Source organism: Marmota flaviventris, chromosome 4, assembly GCF_047511675.1.
Source record: "Marmota flaviventris isolate mMarFla1 chromosome 4, mMarFla1.hap1, whole genome shotgun sequence".
NCBI classification, from domain to species: Eukaryota; Metazoa; Chordata; class Mammalia; order Rodentia; family Sciuridae; genus Marmota; species Marmota flaviventris.
Window position 1 is genome coordinate 26,332,501 of NC_092501.1, and position 22,190 is coordinate 26,354,690.

The window sequence follows — 22,190 nt, forward strand, 5'->3', positions numbered from 1 at the left end:
GGATAGAGAAGGGAATGCCACACCAGCACCCTCTGTAGGGAGAGCAGTGGGGCCCAGAGGCAGGCAGCCTACAGAGGTGGACAAAACGACAGTCCATCTGCAATAACTCAGAATGACTTTACTCAGGAAACAAGACCATGAACAGGAGTTTGGTATAACACCTGGACCAGTTCCTATAGACTGTAGGTAGCTCCAAGGAGAGAGGAGGTTGCCTCATGCCGGAAAGGCCCAAGCCTGGAAGTCAGATAGTATCCTCCATGCCAGAGGAACAAAGCCGGGGACCAGCTACTGGGTCTTACAGTCCCCATCACTGTGGGCCGTCTTTACCTTCTTTAGCTCCTTTTGTAGCTCTGACTCAGCCACCATGATCTCCTTTGGCTTCTGATACTGTGGACAGATCCAGGAAGAGGACATAATTCAGTTACTATCTCCCTCCTTCCATACCCACACTTGGGCCCCTCTGTGCCCTTATGTATATAAGGAACTTGAGATGTCAGGGGGTCAAATTATTTACTCAGGTCATGTGGCTGGGTAGGAGCAGACCTTAAGCCAGAACCAAAGTTCTGAGGTTTCTACCACTTCCTTCATCATCCTTTGCCCTCTTCTAGTTGTGAACTGTGTGACCCTCCTCTCCCCGGGCTGAAATGGAGACACCCAATCCCTAGCAGGGACTCTTAGGGAATAGGAAATGGGCAGGGAAAGAGGAATCTCTCCCCAAATATAGTGGCCAAGAAGTCTGGGTAAATCTTACAGAGATTATCAGGGTGCAGTTGGCATGAGCAAAGCTCAGCAAGGAATCATCCAGAGGTAGCTGGTATCTGTCTAGGTCAGGAATGGAGAACTTCTTGTAGTACCTGTAGGGACACCAAGAGGCCATTGTGGCACCTAGCAAGGCAACCCCAACAGTTGGGCACCAGGCTTCTCTATAGTTCTTACCCACTTTCCACAAAGCTGGAAGGGAGGAAGGATTCTTACCAGTTAGAATGGCATGATTTTTGAGCTCACTGGCACTGGAAAGAAAAGTATGCCCCACCTTATGTCCAATCCAAAGAAAGAAGACCAGAACTAGTCCTAATTCCATGATTAGACCAAGGGCCTGTATGACTCATGTTGCAGAAATAAGACTCCCAAGACAGGCAGAAGCCTCCTGGAACACACACACACAGCTCAGGCAGCTTGGGACTCCTCTGCACTCCAAGCCTCGTAGGCACACCAGAAAATGGGACACATGTCCTACAATGGACAATAAGGACATCTAAGGCCATCCCCCAAAGCTGGGGCCCACAGTTGCCATTTACATGGTATTTCCACTGAAGACCCCAGGTACCTTTTCCTCTTTGGGGGTCTTTCAAGGCCTTGTTAGCCTGACACTACTTGTAAGTCAGAGAAGTGTGTTCACAAGGAAAAAGCTCGCTGCGATGACAAACCATCTCCAGTTCTGGACTCTCCACCTTGCTGGCCTTGAGACCCCACCCCTCCATTTTCACACCATACATGGTGCCTGTTGTCTGCAGGTGCCAGGCAGAGATTAATGATCCCTTTTAGTTTAAAAAGAAAGAAAGAAAATCAAGCCTGTAATGTGTATGACTGAACTTCAGGGAATTTGCCCCCTTCGCTAAAGAAGAAACCCCGCTCAAAGATGAAACAGCTTGCTGCTTTTCCAGCTAGTTGTCAGTGGAGTCAGGGTTAGAGGAAAGTTCCTTGCGCCTGTTCCAATACTTATTATGCCAGAGAATGAAGAAAGGCCATCTCATCTCTAATAGGTCTATTTGGCATTTCCTTGGTGGAAATGTGGCCTGGGCCCTGGCCAGGGGCTGCCAGACCTGTCAGCTGGGCAAAGCACCACTCTGCTGCAGAGGCTGTGTGGGCTGGGAAGGGAAACACCTCAGGCAGGTACAAACAAACTCAAGTGAGGGGCCTGCAAAAGACGGGTTTTTAATACTTCAGAGGGGCCTGGTCCTTGTGGTGACAGCTACCCTGAGTCCACTTCAAAAGCCCTGATGCCCTGGGGACTCAGTTGACATCAATGCAGCACTTCTGCCCCATCCTCCCTGCCCAAATCCCTCAGTTTAGCAAGGCTCCAGGGCCCCCTCCTCCCAGGTTCCCCACTCCCCACCAAGGTGCGAGGACCCATGGCAGGAAAAGAATGTTTACTTAAAGGCTGACAGTTCAAAAGGAGTGGGGGTTGGGGGATCCTAATGGCACCACAAGTTGCTTTCTTTTCCAAAGCTCTGCCCCAGGGAAAGGCGATCCATCTGCCTGCAACCAGCGAAGGAATGCTCTCCACATCCTCTTCCCAGCTGAGGGCTCTTCCTGAGGCCCTTGGTCTGGCCAGCAAAGGTGGCAGACACTGATAATAGGGGGGAGTCAAAGGTTAAACAGCAGAGATTAGGTGAACACAAAGGCTTGTTAGGAAGTGTTAACATCTTCCCTGCAAATATACACAAAAAGCCAAACCAGTGCTCCTCACCACCACCCCCACCCCCCCATTCCCCAGGCTAGGCCAGTGGGAAGGAAAATGAATCCTGAAGCTTGGTCCCAACAGCAACATCAGCATCAGAGGGAACTTGAGGTGCATAGTTTGTCCCCATTCCTTGTCCTACTCCTACTATAAGGCTAGAAGGCTGGGCACAGACCCTGAGGCTCAGCTTTGTTTTGAGTCTTACAGTAATGGATTTAATTTATTGGTGAGGTTAAACAACTTCTCCCAGGAGGCTCCTGACAGCCAGTGCTGGAGAGAATAGGGATATCTGCTTTCTTTCCTCAGGGCCAGCTGGCACCCTCCTATCTCTGTTCCCCCAGGCTTGGGATTTGCCAGGACAAGGACTGCACTTGACTTTCTCATTAGCACCTGGATAAGAGAGGGACCCACTGTGCTTCTGGAAAAGTCAGAATGCTTAGCCTCAGGCAGCTGCAGACATGCAGCACACATTTACTGGACATCAACTGTGTCCTAGGCCTTGAGCTGTGCGCTGGTGATTTAAGGACGAAGAAGAAACAGGCTTACCTGTGTAGACCTTGCTTGTTAATGCTAAAAGCTAAAGATATTTATAGCAGGGCAATTCCCCAGCATCCTGGCATGCCCCACTTTCTCCATCCCTACCTCCATCACTGTTCTCAGTAGCAACCAGGCAATGAACAACGACTTATTTTCCTTCCTTCCTCCTTTCCTGCACCCCCCTCCCTGGGATGAACCCAGGGTCTTGCACATGCGCTCTACCTCAATCCATACCCCTAGTCCTGAAATGGTATGTAGCTTTGGTTTTAAACACATTTAATCCTCAAAACAGCCCTCTAAAGATCTGGACACAGTGGTGATTGCCCTCAATCTTAGCAACTCGGGAGGCCTGAGGCAAGCAAGTTCCAGGCCAACCTGGGCAACTTAGTAAGACCCTGACTTAAAATTTCAAAAAGGGCTGGGGATATAGCTCAGAAGAACACTTCTGGGTTCAAACCCCAGTACAAAAAACCAACAAAACCCTCTCAGGTTGGTTATTTCTATATCATCTTTTATAGAACTGAGCACAGCAAAGTTAGGTATGTTGCTCAAGTCACAAAGCCCTTATTATAAGGGCATTCCCCCAATCTCCTAACCCCTCCATCTCCACATTCTCATCAAATAATAGATCACCTGGTCTAGATTCCCTACATTTTTCCAAGGATGGGGCAGATACTGGGTGGAAGGGCGGGGGTGTTTAGTAACAGGTTCTCTATCCTCAGATTCAACTACCCTGCACGTCTCCTGGGTACTCTCTCCAATACATTAGGGTTCATCCTTTCTGAATGTCAAAATTTAGATGAAACAGTAGGCTTGCAGTAGGTCTTCTAGCTCTGTTTTATGACCCTGGGCAGGGCACTTAACTTCTGGGCCTCAGTTTCTCGCTCTAAATTCCTTCCTAAAATCAAGGAGCTACAATAGATGAACTTTAAGTCATTGTCAAAGGGCCCAAAATGGACTAACTCTGAACCTCTCTTCTCCTTGTGCCAAATCGACAACTCCTTCATTTTGGTTATTTCAGAAATGGCCTACTGCCTCCATCTCACTACTGTATTCCCTCCCCAATTTCCAGCCCTTTCTCACCCCATTCTCCCTTGAATTGAATAGGGGGGCACAAGAGGTTGGGCCCTCAGCGAGAGAAAGCCCTTGGAGGAGGGCTGAGACCAGAGGAGGGCTATGTGGACAGTCTCATGGGCCCCACACACCTCTACCCTGCACGTTGGCTTGGCAGAAGTATCCAGAGAAGCCTTCAGTCATTCCCTCCCAGCAGCAGGAAATCTTCCTAAAACCCAAGGCTTTGGGAAAACTGAAGCCACGCCTAGCATCTCTTGTTGGAAAGTCATAATGCATGTGCACATACACGCTGGCAGGACCCTCAGAGTCCTAATGAATTGAAGCCTGTTGAATCCAAACTGACCTAAACTTATCTGGCCATAAGATCCTTTTCTTCTATAATACATGATGCTTATTTACACCTGCCATGGTGATCATTGATGTCCAATAAGCCAAGCTCTCTTCAGATTAGTTTCCAAAGAATTGTTCAGAACTTGCTTCAGGCCAGCCATTGTACTAGGTTCTCATATGTATCTGATATCATCAAATTCCCCAAACAATCTGTGAGGCAGGTATAAGCATGTTCCTATGATTCAGAAGGAACCCTTGCCCAAATGCTACAGTAAGAGATCAGACTTAAGCCAATATCTTCCTACTCTAGTACCCTGGCTCATGCCACTTACAACTGCCAGCTTCTAGGATGAAGCCAGAAATCTTCTTTCTACACAAACATTCTTATCAAGACCAGAAGATACATACAGGGGTCCTAGAAAAGCACTTTCTTCTCTCCCTGGCTTATGCCTCATTAGTACTTGAGGCCAAGGACACAATACACTAGAATCAATTCTCTAAAGCAAAGTGGCCAACCCAGTTCTTCAGAGACAAGGCAGATATGGACAAAGCAATTCTTGTCTGGCTTTGGTCAGGAATCACATTCTATAATATGAGAATGGGGTAGGCACAGAACCTCCAGGTGAAGATAAGTTGACTCAGAGAAGAATGCCACTGTGTGGTAGAGACTGCAGAAGCCTGGGCACCAAATGAGGGTGCTAGCTCTCCTTCTGGCAAGGAGGAGAGAGTTTGTATATGGCTGACCATATACTTACATTTACATAATTATTAATATATAAAATTAGGATAAAAATATGCATCCTGCCTATCTCTGGATGACATGAAGACCAGAAAACAAATTTTTAAAGTGTCCTGAAGACATTAACACTGCTCAAAGGAATAGTGTTAAGTTTTGTTTAATGAGTGGGAATACAAGTATACGACACATTACCACAGGTAGAAAGTGAAAATTCCACCAGACTCAGGAAAGATCTAGTTAAGAGTTCAGGGGGCCTTCCAGCTACCTCTTAACAGAGGATCTGTAGAGGGGTGGGGCTGAGCCAGGATGAGACCCTGGACCAAAGTCTCCATGTTGGCTCTGAAGTGGGCACCAAAATGCTCCTCTCTCCTTTGTGGGAACCCCATCTTCCCTGGCACCACTCTAATCATACCTGGCCTCCCCCAGTGCTTCAAAAATGACTTCCTCTCCTTGGGCACTGAATGGGTCTCTAGCCATGGAGCTCCTGGCCAATAGCGCCACCTATGGCTGGATGCACGCAGGAGATGGGGCCCAAAGGATCTACCAGCAGATGAATTTTTGGTGAGCTAGCTAGCCTGTCTACTCTCACTCTTGTAATCACATTTCTGCATGATATCTGTATTCGACAGTGACCTCTGGGGGACAAAAAGGAGGCAGCAGCCAGCTCCACAAAGTGCTAAGCTGCAGATTCAAGTGCTATCAGAAGCACTTTTGTTCCCAGTTTGGATCCAGGGCCTCTTACGCCAGGGAATGCTTGCTGAAGTACGGAGTTTGTTTTCCTACAGGCAATTTCTCTGTTGTCTGAAATTGCTAAATTCCACTTTAGGCACTGACTCCTGTTAATGATGAGAGCAATAACGGAAATAAACTGCCTTTTATCTGAGGGCTTCAATGTGCTTTATAAACGCAAACCCTTATTATTATGACTTTATATTTATAGACAAGGCCCACTGCAGGGGCTGCTGGCTGCATGTACAGCAATAATCCTGAAATTAATTCATTCATCTCCACCCCTTCCCCTGTCCTCTTAACCCTGACAAAATGATGGGGTATGGGTGTCATAAGAGGAGGGCTGCACTGGAGGAGCCTGGGAGTTGCCTTGCTTCCCTGTGGGCCTTATGGACCTGAGGAAGACACAAGGAGAGGCTGGCACCACACCAGCTAAGGAGATGGACAAAGAGCTGGGGCCTCCCAAATGCATGTAAGCAGAAGATGGGTAGAAGCACCTCTAGTTAGGTTCAGCAGCCTATGAGGCATATTGGGCACAAGTATGAAGCAAGAAACCTGCCATCTTGACACCCCAATCTATTTCATGGGAATTGATACCCCCATACTCTAATCCCTCTGGTTCAGGTCAAGACTGATTCACTCCAGGGCTCTTTTCTTCTCCAATGGTCAGTCAGAGTTCCATAAACCCAAATGTGATCATTTTGAAAATGCATCTGGGTCACCTTCTGTCCTTTCAACACCCCCCCCCCCAAAGTTGGCCTCCCCCCACCAGTGGACCATAAAGGGAAGTTGAGCACCCCTATTGAAACAGAATGCCAGGGACTTCCAAGAGGCCAAAGCATCTGTCCACTGTCCCTTAGTCCAAGGAGGAATTAGGGTTACTGCTGCCCAGTCCAGTATTTTAAAGTCCTTTAACTGCTACCTCAGACAGTTCCAGACCATGGCTCCCTGCCAGCTCCAAAAGTGATGTCACCAGGTCAAGTTCCCCATGGACTGGATCCAGCAATGAGGTCAAGGTCATAATTAACCTTATAGCAGAAGTGAAATCATAAGTGATTCCCTCATTCCTTTATTCATTCAACAAATATTTACTGAGCCCTAATATGTGCCAGGTACCATACTAGGCACATGTTCAAGTTCCCCTCCCTGAGGGAACTGATTACATTATTCAAGCTGCTCCTGCCCAGGGGAAGCCCTTCACTTTCAGTACCCTGGGTTTTTTGTTGGGTCTGCTTTCCTCCCTCAGAACTGGAGGAAGGAGGGTGCTCTGGCTTTGGAGTAAGCAACACTCTGGGACATGCCCCCACCCTGCCTCTGCTCAAGTACAAGCAGATAGGTGCTCACACACAACTCACTTCTTGTTGGTTGTTCTGACAACAATGCAGCGCTCCTTCTGGGCCACACCAACGCTATAGACATCCTTAGGGTAGGGGAGGTTTCGAATCCGCCACTGGAAACTTGTCTTTGTGTCCTTACGCATGAAGATAGGCTGCAGAAGGCAAATTCAACTCAAGGACAATTCAAAGTCTCTGCCCTCAGGGTCAGAGACCCTCCCAACCTCCATAAGACACTTGGACAGACATACATACATTGGCATTGCTTTCCTTGATGAGCTCAGGCCCCAGGCTTCCTGCTCCTGGGAGTGCTGGCTCTCCCACTTCAAGCTGCCACTGGCTCAAGGCTCCCAGCGCACTTTTCACTCGCCACTTTCTCACTGGGGACAGAAGCAAGCAATAGGATCACAGGGAAGAAAGGGTCACTGCTCTTTCCTGCTGAATCGCTGACATCATGTTAGTTCCCAAAATAAACAGGATAGAAGTAGAGCATTTAACTGGGCATTGTTCAACTGAGCAGGGATCACACAACCTGTGAAACCTCAGTGGAGCATTTCAGTATTATACAACCTACAAAGCCCAATTCATAGGTGCACAGACAAAAGGAATTGGCATGAAGTTCTAGAAGCCTAGGAGTCAAGAAACACTCAAGTACAAGGAGGACACTGAGAGTTGAAAATGGTGATTTCTGGTTTTAGGAAAATTTGGATCCCCAAAAGGAAGTTTAGATGCATTTCCCTGCCTCTAAAAAATGCAAGGGAGCCAGTATGGTAGTACACGCCCATAATCCTAGAGGTTCAGGAGGCCGAGGCAAGAAGGTCAAAAGTTCAAGACCATCCTTAGCAACTCAGTGAAACCCTGTCTTATAGTAAAAAAGGTCTGAAGATGTGGCTCAGTGATAAAGCTCCTTTGGGCTCAATCGCCAGTATCCTCACCCCCCCCCCAAAAAAAATGCAAATGAAAAATGAATGAAGAGAGTGAAAGCTATTTGGTAATTTTGTCTCATGATTCAGAAAGTTCAGATATAGAAATTCATTCATTTCATGGGGCTGGGATTGTGGCTCAGCAGTACAGCACTCACCTAGCACGTGCAAGGCCCTAAGTTTGATCCTCTGCACCACATAAGAATAAATAAATTAAAATAAAGGTATTGTGTCCAACTACAACTAAAAAGTAAATATAAAAAAAAAAAAGAAATTCACTCATTTCAGGTATACCTGGCTTATAAAAAACTATATTATCAGGCTAGTTCAGTGGCAGAGCTCGTCTCATAAGAACAAAGTACCATGTTTAATCCCCAGCACTGCAAAACAAACAAAATCTGAGGCACACACTGTATTTTAAATGCACTATTTATAGAAGATCTAATGTGTTTTTGCAAAATGGAATTTTATATTTGCAAGTTTATAATGCAAATAACCATCTCTATTTTTTCTTGCTTTACAACCCAGCTATTTGTACAAATTTTTTTAAAAATAATTTTTAGTTGTAGATGAACACAATACCTTTATTTCATTTATTTATTTTTATGCTGAGGATCAAAGCCAGTGCCTCACATGTGCTAGGCAAGTGCTCAACCACTGAGTTACAATCCCAGCCCCCCACACCTTTTTTTTAAGGATATATATTATGGAAACTAGTTCAATGGACATTATCTAGAAATCCCTGCTAGGATTTTCAGAAACTCCTCTCAGCCCTGTCCTAGGGACTGCTGTGGTGCAGTGGAACTACCTTTTTGGAGGCATAATCCCATTTCCTGCCTACTGTATTTGGGATCCCTGGGTCTGCCATCTCAGGGTGTCCTCCAGCCAGAACAACACAGTTACTGCTCAAGACCAGCAGCTGCCTTCTGCAGCCACTGCAGGGAGTGGAACAACTCGAAGTGCCTGGAGTGCTGCTGCCGTTGTTTCCAAGTGCAGGCTCCTTTTTCCCAGCAGGAGAGGTCATGGCTCCAGTCTGATCCTCAGCATCAGGCAAGTGGATGGTTTGCCTTTAGACCTGAGCAGCTGTGCCAACCCACACACCCTCACTGCTATAAGGAAAGCATGTGAACAGAACACAAAAGCATGCTGTAAAATTAAGGTTTTCCATTGAATATGTGCTTTTATAAGGTCTGCTGCATGCTGTGTATGATTTTATTACATCTTAGGGACAAAAGTTCTCCCTAGAAACACATTTCCAAGTTTATAATGAAAATTAATAAGGAAGAATAAAACTTGGAAATGTGCTTAATAGACAACTTTTTCCCCCCACAGATACTTTCTTAAGTGAATGGACTGTGACCAGGAGTATATCCAGATATATTCACTATAATATTTCACTTAATTGTAAGCCAGCCTTCTGGGAGGCCTCTATCACAACTGAAAACTCAGGAGTGACAAATACTTCCAAAAAATAGCTTATTATGACAAGACCCTTGTATCCTGCTCCACACTATCAGAAAGATTATTCCTAAATCCTTACTCAAGCTACATATAAAATGCTGTGTGCTGGGCACTGTGGCTTATACCTGTAATTCCCGCTAGTTGGAAGGCTGAAACAGGAAGATTCCAAGTTTGAGGCCAGCCTGGGCAAGCTGGCAAGAAGCAAGACCCTGTCTCAAAATAAAACAAAAAATATAAAATACAAAATAAAATTTAAAAAGTATAGGGATATAGCTGGTGCATAGCATATATGAGGCCCAGAGTTTGAATTTTTTTTTTTTTTTTTTTTTGATACCAGGCATTGAACCCAGGGTTACTTAACCACTGGGCCACGTCCCCAGCCTTTTTTTTTTTTTTTAATTTTTAAATATTTTTAGCTGTAGATGGACACAATACCTTTATTTATTTTTATGTGGTGCTGATGATTAAACCCAGTGCCTCATACATGTAAAGCAGCACTTTACCACTAAGCCACAATTCCAGCCTCTTTATTTTTTTAATTTTTTTGTACTTATAGATGGACAGCATGCCTTTATTTTATTTATTTTTATGTGGTGCTGAGGATCAAACCCAGTGCCTCATACATGTAAGGCAAGCACTTTACCACTAAGCCACAATTCCAGCCTCTTTATTTTTAAATTTTTTTTGTAGTTATAGGTGGACAGCATGCCTTTATTTTATTTATTTTTATGTGGTGCTGAGGATCAAACCCCAGCACCTCACACATGCAAGGCAGTGTTCTGCCACTGAGCTACAGCCCCAGCCCTGCATTTTTTATTTTTTGAGACAGGGTCTTGCTAAGTTGCTCAGGGTCTCACTGAATTGCTAAGCCTGGCTTTGAACTTGTGATCAACCTCCTGAGCCACTGGGATTACAGGCATGAGCCACCATGTTCAGTCCAGGGTTTGATTCTTAGTCTCACACATACACACACACAACAACAAAAAAAAAAAAAAAAAAAAAAAGAAAGAAAGAAAGAAAGAAAAAAAAAAACTATGTATAGAATAAGGCAAGAAATTTTGTTCTCAGGCATACTGACAACACTATCAAAGGACATCTTACATGGAAGTGCAGAACTAGAACAGCACTTGGGACCATTTAGTGTCAGGGCAAACAAGCACCCTTAGTCCTTGATGGTATCTCTATATAACAGAACATGACCACCACAGATCTTATGGGTGAAAGTTATTTTAGAAAGTATCTAGTCCAATAACTGTATGTTTGCTTGTTTGTTTATTTATCCTAGGGACTGAACCCTAATATGCTTTATGACTGAGTTACATCCCTAGTCCTTTTTATTTTTCATTATGAGACAGGGTCTTGCTAAGTTGCTAAGGATCTCCATAAGTTGCTGAAGCTGGTCTTAAATTCCTTAGCCTACCAAGTCAGTGGGACTACAGATGCACATTACTGCACCCGGCTATGTCTTTATTGTTGTTGTTGTTTATGCATATATTTTTAAAATGGGAAACATTTCTTCTGTGCCTGCTCACCTTCGTCTCTTGCCATTTCTTTCCAGGAGACAAGAGTCTATTGAGTAACAGACAGACCACTTTGCAAAAGCCACAGTTAAAATTCAGGTCTCCTAATCCCAAATTCAGAATCTGAATCATTAATAAAAGGTTAAACTGCAGCCCAGAAGTATTCAATAAGTGTTTGTGATATAAGCATTTTGTGATATTTCTTTCCTTTTTTTTTTTGGGGGGGGGGGTACCAAGGGATTTAACTCAGAGGCACTCAACCACTGAGCCACATCCCTAGCCCTTGTGATAGTTCTTTAAGTAACTTTATTTTTGGCAGTATTGGGGATTGACTCAAGTTTCAAGCAGGGCATGGTGGTGCACACCTGTAATCCCAGTGGCTCAGGAGGCTGAGGCAGGAGGATCACGAGTTCAAAGACAGCCTCAGCAAAAGCAAGGTGCTAAGCAACTCAGTGAGACCCTGTCTCTAAATAAAATACAAAATAGGACTGGGGATATGGCTCAGTGGTTGAATGCCTCTGGGTTCAATCCCTGATACCAAAAAAAAAAAAGAGAGAGTTTCAGACATGGTAGGCAAGCACTCTACTACTGAGCTCATTACATCCCCAATCCTTTTTATTTTTTTGAGACATAGTCTTGCTAAGTTGTTCAAACTAGTACCGAACTTGTGATCTTCCTACCTTAGCCTCCCAAATATCTGGAATTTCAGGTGTGCGCCACTATGTGTGTGTATATATATACACACACACACATTGGTCTTTAAAGGCTAAACTTCAATTATCTGAAAAAGTAAATATGAGGAATGTCTGACTACCTGCGGCTGGAGAAGTGAGATGCCCCTGTAATCATGGGCCATGTCAAATTTGATGTCCATTTCACTACCAGTGTGGCCTGGGAAAGGCAATAACCACCCTTTGAATTCCTGTGCACTCTTCTACTCCAAAGAATGCTGGGTTTTTCATAGAAAGCTTTTTTTTTTAATATTTATTTTTTAGCTGTAGTTGGACACAAAAACCTTTATTTTACTTATTTATTTTTATGTGGTGCTGAGGATTGAACCAAGGGCCTCACACGAGCCCTCTACCACTGAGCCAGAACCCCAACCCTCCACAGAAAGCTTTTTTTTTTTTTTAATATTTTATTTTTTAGTTTTAGGTGGACACAATATCTTTTTTTTTTTTTTAATGTGGTGCTGAGAATCGAACCCAGTGCCTCACATGCCAGGTGAGCACACTACCACTTGAGCCACATCCCCAGCCCCCATAGAAAGCTTCATAAGGAGGAAAAGTTTGCTGTTCGCTCCCTCTTTCCAAGCCACTCAGGCCACAGGAGCTTTGGCACCCTTGGCTGCCTCATCATTTTTTTTTTTTAACACCTATGAAATTACCTTCTTTGTTAAAAAGTAATACAGAAGAAAGTTTTCCTTTTCAACCCTTTAAGAGATAAGATCCAAAAATTATTTTGGCAAAGTCCTTATTTATCTCATACATAAGGGCATGAGTACACACGTGCAAATACACACTTATCTTTCTTGTCCATGTCTTTGTTCCTGAACTCAAGGACAGCTCCTGCGGCAATAGAAGACTGTTTCTACCTGCTGTCACTCTGATTTGATTATACGTTAAACCCAAACTGGTGTGTGCAAGGCAGCTCCCTGGGTGCTGTCATCTCTTCCCAGCTGAGCCAGGGTCAGTCCTTGGGAAGGAGACTTTCAATGACCCTGCAAAGGGTCTGATACGGAATATGAAGGAGGCAATGCCTGGGGACTTTTTCCTAAGTCAGCAGGAAACAGGCTGATGTCCCAGGCTGCTGAAAGAGGCCCGATCTTTCAGGTGGGCTAGAAAGTAGAGGTCCTAAAGGCCTCTTTCCCCAAAGCTCCAAAGCCTGGCCCACTTCCAATGTGGATAATTACATTCCCCTTTCCTAAATACTCCCTGCAGCTTAAACTAGATGCAGGATTCTTCTTTTCTGCCCTAAAACACTGCAACATTGCTCTGTGGCTATTAAACAGCTGCCGCGGCCCATCCCTGAGGAGGCTGAAGGGAATCGAGTGGGTCATTTATAAAGCTGCTGAAGTGCCTGGGGATGAAAGTGCTCAATATCCTCCAAATGCGGCCTGGGGTGGTTAGGCTGGCGGTCAAATACCAAAGCAGATTAAGCAGTAATCCGAATGTAATCGCTAGGGGATGGCCTGCCCTTCAGCCTCTGCTTCCCTGGACACGCTGTGTTTTTCTGGGGCTAGTTTGATGTTCCGATCATTGTTATGGGGCCCTTCAGTTTTTCCTCTATGAATACATACAGCATTCATTGTGCGGGGTGGGAATGAATAGCCCCGAGAGATTAGAAAAAAAGATGACACTAACATGCTTATTAACACTGACTAGAGAAACTTTGTCCCAGGCAGATGCACACCTATTGGCAATTCTTCCTCTTTAAATTGAGATTTTTTAATAGAAACAGCAGTTTGGCCAATTACCAAATTTATATAATTAGTTGGAAAATGTAAACTATTTCTGCATACTGCCACAAAAACCACATCTGTATTTTATTTCATAGTATACACAAGCAAAAGACAGCTCAGATCCTAGGATTATTTATTCTTAAAAATTAACAGCTGGGACTGGATGTGGTAGTGTACACCGGTCATCTCAGCAACTCAAGGATTGCTAGTTCAGGGGCAGCCTTGGCAACTTAGCAAGGACCTGTCTTAAAATAAAAGGCCTGGGGCTGGGGATGTAGTTCAGTGGTAGAGCCTAGTATGTGTGAGGCACTGGGTTCAATCCCCAGCACTTTAAAAAATTAAAAAATAAAATAAAAATAAAACCTGGGTGCAGTGGCATGCTCCTATAGTCCCAAGTACTTGGGAGGCTAAGACAGGAGAATCACTTGAGCCTAGGAATTCAAGGCCAGCCTGGGCAAACTAGTGAGGCCCCATCTCAAAATAATAAAAACAATAACAACAACAACTATGATGACGAAGAGTATTTTGTGAGGGCAGTTGGGTAGGGGTTAGGGGAGAAGAATAAGAAATGGATCTACTGTTCTCTGGCTACGGTCCAGTGGCTGGAGTGGGGTGATTCTTCATGCCTATCAGTCCCCATTCAGGTCATTCTGGGAAAGAAAAATTGAATAAGACTAGGCATGGGGGCACATGCCTGTAATCCCAGCTATTTGAGAGACTCAGACTCAGATTATAAGTTCTAGCCTAGCCTGGGTAACAGCAAAACCTCTTAAAAAAAAAAAAAAGAAAGAGAAAATAGGAAGTAAAGAAAGTTAGATTTAAATATTCTTTGCTATACATCAAAGCACAGATTTTTTAGAAAATATTGTTTAGCTGTCAATGGATCTTTATTTTATTTATTTATATGATACCGAGAATCCAACCCAGTGCTTCACACGTGCGAGGCAAGCACTCTACCACTGAATCACAATCCCAGCAAGCACGGACTCTTGATTGGACAGAACTCAGAAACCTAACAGCAATGTGATTCTGAAAAAGGTACTTAACTTCTTTGAGCGTCTGTTCTTTCAACTGTAAAATAGGGATGAGGATACCTATGTCATAGGGGTTTTCTTTTTTCCATTGGTGTGGGGTACTGGGGATTGAACCCAGGTGTGCTTAATCACTGAACCACATCCCCCAGTCCTTTTTATTTTTTGAAACAAGGTCTCACTAAATTGCTTAGGGCCTTGCTAAGTTGCTGAGACTGGTCTTTCAGTCCTCCTGCCTCAGCTACCTAAATTGCTCTGATTACAGGTGTGTGCCACCATGCCCAGCTGTCATAGAGTTTTGTTTTGTAACACACACACACTGTGTATTTGTGTGTGTATATATGTAAACATATACACACATATAAATATGTACACACACACACACACACATATATATAATATATATATATTAGTTGTAGTTGGACAAATACCTTCATTTTATTTATTTATTTTTATGTGGTGCTGAGGATTTGAACCCAGTGCCTCACACATGCTAGGCAAACACTCTACCAACTGAGCTACAGCTCCAGTCCTGTTATAGGGTTTTAATGAAGACAATTACATGATGTCATTCATATAATATACTTGGCATGGTGTCCAACAAGAATTAATGTCATTAGTAGGTAAAACTTTAGTCAAATAGTATTCTCTCTCATGAACAAAGTCTTACTCTATTTCTGCTTTTAAGAAAAAGGAGTTTGAGTCAGGCCTATAATCCCAGTGACTCAGGAGGCTAAGGTAGGAGGATCACAAGCTTGAGGTCAACATTGGCAATTTAGCAAGAGCCTGTCTCAAAATGAAAAATAAAAAAGGACTGGGAATGTAGTTCAGTGGTAGAGAGCCTTTGGGTTCAATCCCCGTACTGCCAATAAATAAGTACATAAGAAAAAGAAAAAGGAGTTTGGAGGCCAGAGTCTGTCCTCTCTTGCCACCCGGAGAAACAACAGGTAAATGTGGGATACTGGGGCTTCAAATGCTACAAATGAGGGAAACTGCACTTTTTTTTTTTTTTAATTTCAATTTCATCTCCAAGTTCAACAAAAAAGCCCAGGTTTTGTTTGTTTGTTTCCACAGCTGTGGCAACAATAGCTGCTTTACTTGTTCTTTGTGGAAAAGAGGGGTGATATTGGGGGCTGGGGTGAAGCTGGGGCGAGGTGTTGCGGTCAGTCTCTGGCCTGGATATGGTGATGGTTAGCCCACGTGACCTCTGCTTTCATAAGTTCTCCCCTGTTAGGCATTCCAAGGCTGTCACCCCCTGGGAGCACTATAAATTACAATACATTGTGAGGATATTACTACTGTATTGGTTTCCTCCGAATCAGTGTCATATGCTAAACACATCAAGATTTTTAATAGCACCAGACTAAGCCAATTGGGACCAAGCCCAAGCAGTTCATAATAAGGAGGGATCAACACTTCACTCTGCAACTGAACATGCGGAGGGCACATATTTTAAGACCAGAGACCAAGAGAATGCAAACCAGTGTAATCCATGTTGTCGGTTCTAGACATTTATGAGCTGTCAGAAAAAGGGAAAAAGAAATTCCCTCACCAATACAACCTGTCGATCAGGCCTAGGAAGAAATTAAAGTCAAGAATAATGACAAGAAAATAACCCAGTCCATGATTCCATCATTGGTCTTAGCATTTCAGGTGGAACTTAATAAAGAGACCAACTCCCACTGCTGACAGCCTTAGGCCCTGGGTCACAGAGCCAACCTCCTAGCTCTGGGAAGTCAGTTAAGGCTGATGTGCGTACCTGGGAATAGAAAGTGGACAAATCAAATAATTCCCAGAAATTCAAACTGGAACCCCTATTCATGAGCCTATTCATAGAGGGAAAAATCTGTAGGAACGAAAAATGATAATGCTGCAAAATCACCAAGCATACCCCCTTTGGTTCATTCTTCAAGATGAGGGTCGTATTTAACGGTGTTGCCTTGGAGGCAAGGTCAGAAGATACTGCCTCTGATGCTTGGTGGCTCAGAAAACACAACAAGCAATCAAAAAGCCTGCAGTGAAAGGCTGTCCTTATCACTACGGGCTACAAGGCTCACTTCAATACCACTCCTCTGTTAAGTTTTTCTCCAACTGTTTCTCTACATACCCCCTCCCAGCTTAGAATTATCTTTCTCGCTGGCTGGGGCTGGGCTTGGGGCTGGGCTTTATGGGTCAAAAAAAAAAAAAAAAAAAACTCCCACTCCATTTCCAGTGTCCAAACTATTTTCAGTAACAACCTTGCCCCAAAAGCCTGAGTACTCCCTCCCTCAGTTTCCACATTTCATGCTGGGCAACTCCCTCAAGTCTAAGGCTAGGAGCATTGGCCTGTGCTCAGAACAATCCCAAGCCTTCCAAAAAGTCCAATGGAAGCCTGTTACTTACCAAGTAGTTCACTCGTCTTCTCATCATATTCTTCAGCCATTTCCTTTCCATCTGGGAACAAATAGTGCACCTTTCTTCTCCCTACACACAGAGCAGACAGTGCCTTACCTCACAGCCTTCCTCTGCCTTGCCTCATGCTGATGTGCAAGGGGCCTTGCCTGGGAACAGCAATAGCCCTGGGAGTAATGAGAAACCCCGCTGGAACCCCTAGGAACTCCTTGCCAACCATCACCCACCATTACTTTAAGTCATATCCTGGGGCTCACTTGCTTTCTGAAGCTTCTTCCTCTGATCATGCCTTTGCAATTTTCTCTTTGCAATTATCAGCAATAATGCCATAATTCTTCCCATCCATGAAACTCTTCTTCACCCTTCAAAATCCAGCTCAAATGTCACTTCCACTGGGAAGTCTCCCACAATTATCACCTCCAGCTCATTGGCAGAAGTAATCACTTCCTCATCTGCCCCCTCCCATGGTGTATTCACATGTATAGTGGAGCATTTATCACATATTATAACACTCCTAAAAGTATCAGACATGAATGTCATCACACGTCTTTCTCTCCCCAGTTTCTAAAACCAAGCTTACACAGGATGTTGAGCTGGGGTTGTTGACCCAGCACTTCCCTTCAGTCATGCCATTGTTCTACCTTCTTCCACCACACATCTCTAGGTCATTCAGAGACACATGATGGCAACTGCCATGTATTTGCTCCCTGACAAGGTACTTCAGTTATGATTTTACATCTACTTGTGTGTGATTCTTTGATTATTGCCTGTCTCTTTTACTGGATAGGAGCAGTTTTATCCCTGTACCTGTGGTTTCCCTGAGAGTAAGCAGAGTACCTGGCTCAACGAAATAGTAACTGAAAGAATGAATAAATATTGACACATCCTCCACTGACAACCACGGAGTCTCCCAGCCCAATTTCTCTACCCACATAGCACAACCATAAGCATTTGCTTAAGGATGACTGTGTAACTTCCTCTTTCTTTTTACATATAGGACACAGATATAGGTATGCCCTCAGAAAGACTAATAAAAGGGCATTAATGCTCAGTAGGCATGTACACTATATAAGATTCAAGAATAAGAATCCTAGCTGGGGACTGATGCTGTAGTTCAGTGGCAGAATACTTGCCTGGCACGTGTGAGGAACTGGGTTTGATCCTCAGCACCACGTAAAAATAAACAAATAAAATAAAGGTATACTTGGCCAGAGTCGTGGCTCAGTGGTAGAGTGCTTGCCTATCATGTGTGAGGCACTGCGTTCGATCCCTGACACCACATAAAAATAAAGGTATTGTGTCCATCTACAACTGAAAAAAATATTTTTTAAAAAAGCATACTGTCCATCTATAACTACACTTTTTTTTTTTTTTAAGATTCCTAGCCAGGGGGCTGGGGTTGTGGCTCAGTTGGTAGAGTGCTTGCCTAGTATGTATGAGGCACTGGGTTTGATTCTCAGCACCACATATAAGTAAATAAATAAAGGTCAATCAACAGCTAAATAAAAAAAAATTTAAAAAAAAAGATTCCTAGCTAGGTATGATGGAGCACTCCTGTAATTCCAGCTTGGCTGAGGCAGGAGGAGCTCGAGTTCAAAGCCAGCCTCAGCATCTTAGTGAGGCCCTAAGCAATTCAGTGAGACCCTGTCTCTAAATAAAATATTTTAAAAAGGGCTGGGGAGGCCAGGGTTGTGGTTTGGTGGTCAAGTGCTTGTCTAGCATCCATGAGATACTGGATTTGATCCCTGGCACCACAGAGAAATTAAAAAATAATAATAAAATAAAGGTTAAAAAATAATTGAAAAAAAAAAAAAAGGCTGGGGATGTGGCTCAGTGGTCAAGAACCCCTGGGTTCAATCCCTGGTACCAAAAAATTACAAAAGAGTCCTCAGGTGGCTTTTTCCTAATTTACTCTTCTGGGAACAGTTCCCTTGAGTCATTTTAAATTTGTATTTCAGGGAAACTCAAATCCCAAATTTGCAGGGCATCTCAACAGGCTTTTAGGTTCCACCACTCTTAACCATTTGGGTGGTTCATAGGAGACATCAGGTCTTTTCCTATCAGAAGAAGGGCACAAGGTACTGCCTGTGCACAGCTGAGGGCACCTGGCCTGGCCATCTTCTCCCCTTTGCCTCCAGCCTCGAGTACTGGCAGAATGTGGTACTTACTATCAACCAGCCAGTTTACATGTTTTATTAAATTTAATTCTCACAATAATCCTATGTATCTCCATTATCTGTATTTCACAGATGAGGAAAATTGAGGCTTAAAGATGTGAAACTTAGTCTAACATCACAAAGCTAGAAAATGACAGATTCAGACCTAAACTCTTTTGAGGCCAAAGTCCAAGTTCTAATAATTATATCAGAAAAATTTGTACAGCTTTAAATATTTGTAAGGTTGAAAATTGTTCCAGGGATTTATTGAAAATTTTTCCAAAGAGTTCCTGTTTACATCCCTATACCTGCCAAGATGGCAAATCTGCATTTTAACAAAGCATACCCATATATTCAATATTGTGGGGTTTTTTTTTTGTTGTTGTTGTTGTTTGGGAAAAAACCCTAACAATATCATTTTGTGATGCTAATAATAAAAGAACTTAACACAATCTTGGCTGATATAATATTTGTTTAAATATTGTTCTGTGACCAAATACCTGGGCTTGCACCTCTGAATACCTCTGAATTCATATTCAGAGCAGCATTATTCACAATAGTCAAAAGGTAGAAGCAACCCAAGTGTCCCTCAACACATGAATAAACAAAATGTATGTGTGTGAGGAGGTGAGTTGTGCATAAATACAAATGGGATATTATTCACATTTTAAAAGGAAGGAAATTCTAACACATGAACTTTGGAGATATTATGCTATAAGAAATAAGCCAATCATAAAAGGACAAATATCATACAATTTCATTCATCTGGTTTCCTAGAGTAGTCAAATTCACAGAAATAGAAAATAGAAAGGTGCCTGCCAGGGGCTGGGGAGGAGGAGAGCACAGAGTTTACTGACAGAGTTTCTTGAGGAAGATGAAACAGTTCTGGAAGCTGGGTTCAGTGGCACATGCCTGTAATCCCAGTGGTTCAGGAGGCTGAGGCAGAAGGATTGTGAGTTCAAAGCCAGCCTCAGCAACTTATCAAGGCACTGAGAAACTCAGTGAGACCTTGTCTCTAAATAAAATACAAAATAAGGCTGGGGATGGGACTCAGTGGTTAAGTGCCCCTGAATTCAATCTTTGATACCAAATAAAAATAAAATAACAATTCTGGAAATGGATGGTGATGATGATTGCACAACAGTGTGAATGTACTTAATTAAAATGAACTGTAGGCTTAAAGAGTTAAAATGGTAAATTTTATGGTATGTATTTTTTATCACAATAAAAACAAAAACAGCCAGACATGGTGGCATATGCCTATGATATCAATTACTCAGGAGAATCCTGAGTTCAAAGTCACCCTGGGCAACTTAGCAAAACCTGTATCAAAATAAAAAGGGCTGTTGATGTAGCTCAGTGGTAGGGCATCCCTGGGTTTAATCCATGCGCGTGCGTGCTCTCTTTCTCTCTCACATGCACACAAACAACAATCAACATTGTCCTGTGAGATAATGTCCAAAGTCTTCTGCAAGGCAAATTCCCCAATTTTCTGCAATCCATTTCCACCTTTTCCCCTCATTGCTCCTTGAGTGGCGGGGACCCTTTCATTCACCCTTGTATCCTAGCACCTAGTAGCACAGCTGACACAGCATAATGGTTTGTTACAACTGACTGAGCAAATGATTTCTCACCACTAAACATTTTGTTATTCCTTGAGTAACCAGAGTAATCAGTTGTATATTTCCATACCTCCAAGCCTTTACATGTTGAGTCACTGTTCCTTAAATATCATTCCCTTCTCCACTCCGCAAACACCTCTTAATTCCTTAGGACCCAGAATATCAGCCCTTCTGTTAGGTCTCCCTCCAAAGAGATGATCATTTCCACTTTCATGCTCTCAAAGCATTTTATACAAGATTTCACCCTCTACTTAACATGCACTATTATTTATTTACATGTCTTTTCCTGACCATTCTGTGCACTCCTAGGAGAATATGTCTTTTTTTAACTGTTCTAGTACAGAACTTGGCACACAGTATGGACTCCCTTAAACGTTGCACAAATGAGCAGCTGACTTTAATTTCCACAAACTCCAGGCTTCCCTGATTGGCCTCTACCTGGGACTGAGTCCCCAGCTGTTAGCCTTATAGCCTCAGAAATTTAAACCTAATTTGCTTTGGCTGCCAAGTGAGTCCAGAAAAGAACCCTGAAGTCCAAGAGGCCCTACAATGGACAGTTAGTTCTATGATAAGAAAAAGTCAGAACTCCATACCTGGTGCCCACTCTTATAGGCATGGTCCTTAGTCCTTGTTCTAGCTCCCGTAAAGACCAGGGCACATTTAGAGATTCACTTTGCAAACATAACAATACAGCTGTAAAGGATCTCAGAGGTAAGTGGTGGCCCATCTACTTCATTTTACAGATGAGGAAAGCGAGATCCAAACAAGAAAAGTGGCCTGCTGCACAGCTCTAGAATTAATGGCAGAGTCCAACTAGAACCCAGGTCTCCCTCTTCTTCATGACACCAAGCTGCCACCGGCAACCGAATCCCCAGACTGAGGTTCATGGGAGCCCAGATCAAGATCAGTTGTATCACTGATTCGCTGGGGAAGCTGAGTCTGATCTAAAACTTTCCAGGATTTCTGTTTCCTCGTCTGTAAAACAGAGTAGAAAATTATCAGAATCCTGGTACATCAGTGATTAGCAAATGAGATAACGAATGGGAAAGGAATTATTATGTATCAGCAACAAAACTCCGAGCGGGGCGAGATGGTGTAGGGAAACCTATGAGGCGCCCAGAGACGTGGGTTCCAGTCTCGTCGTCTCTGGGCCTCAATTTCCTCTTCTGCCAATACGGGAACTGGCCTGGCAGACGACCGCTGCGCTTCCAGCTCTGCCGGCCGAGGCCCTTCCCCGGGGACACCAGCGCGGAAGGCTGGACCCTAGTGGTGAGGACGAGAGAGCTCGCGGGCGCCTCGAGTTACCATCCTGCAGCAGCGCTGTCTTCTCTGCCGCCCGCAGACTCTCTAACCAGCCAGTCACCGCCATCTTCTCTCCGCCCAGCCACGCGCACGGACGCTGCCATGGCAACTGTTCCGCT

The 22,190-nt window shown here is 43.8% G+C and overlaps 1 protein-coding gene across 4 annotated transcripts; it reads right to left on the reverse strand.

The window, feature by feature from the left end:
- Nucleotides 1-98: 98 nt before the first annotated feature.
- Nucleotides 99-22,165, reverse strand: Dpcd (deleted in primary ciliary dyskinesia homolog (mouse)). Of its 4 annotated transcripts, none has more exons than XM_027930368.3 (6): nt 22,075-22,165; nt 16,983-17,063; nt 7,460-7,584; nt 7,226-7,359; nt 752-854; nt 99-387 (listed from the first exon to the last, which is right to left on the reverse strand). In XM_027930368.3, the coding sequence occupies exons 1-6, from the start codon at nt 22,136-22,138 to the stop codon at nt 286-288; spliced, it is 609 nt and encodes a 202-aa protein (XP_027786169.1). In that variant the 5' UTR covers nt 22,139-22,165; the 3' UTR covers nt 99-285. The 4 variants fall into 4 exon arrangements, with proteins under 4 accessions (XP_027786169.1, XP_027786172.1, XP_027786171.1 ...); XM_027930371.2 differs by lacking the exon at nt 22,075-22,165 and adding an exon at nt 21,363-21,740; XM_027930370.2 differs by lacking the exon at nt 16,983-17,063.
- Nucleotides 22,166-22,190: the final 25 nt, after the last annotated feature.

What these genes read in the sequence shown, in the direction of transcription:
- Dpcd (XM_027930368.3), bottom strand. Translation starts at nt 22,138, where the DNA reads ATGGCGGTGACTGGCTGGTTAGAGAGTCTGCGGGCGGCAGAGAAGACA. An exon ending in GAAGACGAGTGAACTACTTG is followed by an intron (nt 7,585 to 16,982) that starts GTAAGTAACAGG and finishes TTCTGTCCCCAG; the next exon opens with TGAGAAAGTGGCGAGTGAAA. An exon ending in ACTGCACCCTGATAATCTCT is followed by an intron (nt 388 to 751) that starts GTAAGATTTACC and finishes ATCTGTCCACAG; the next exon opens with TATCAGAAGCCAAAGGAGAT.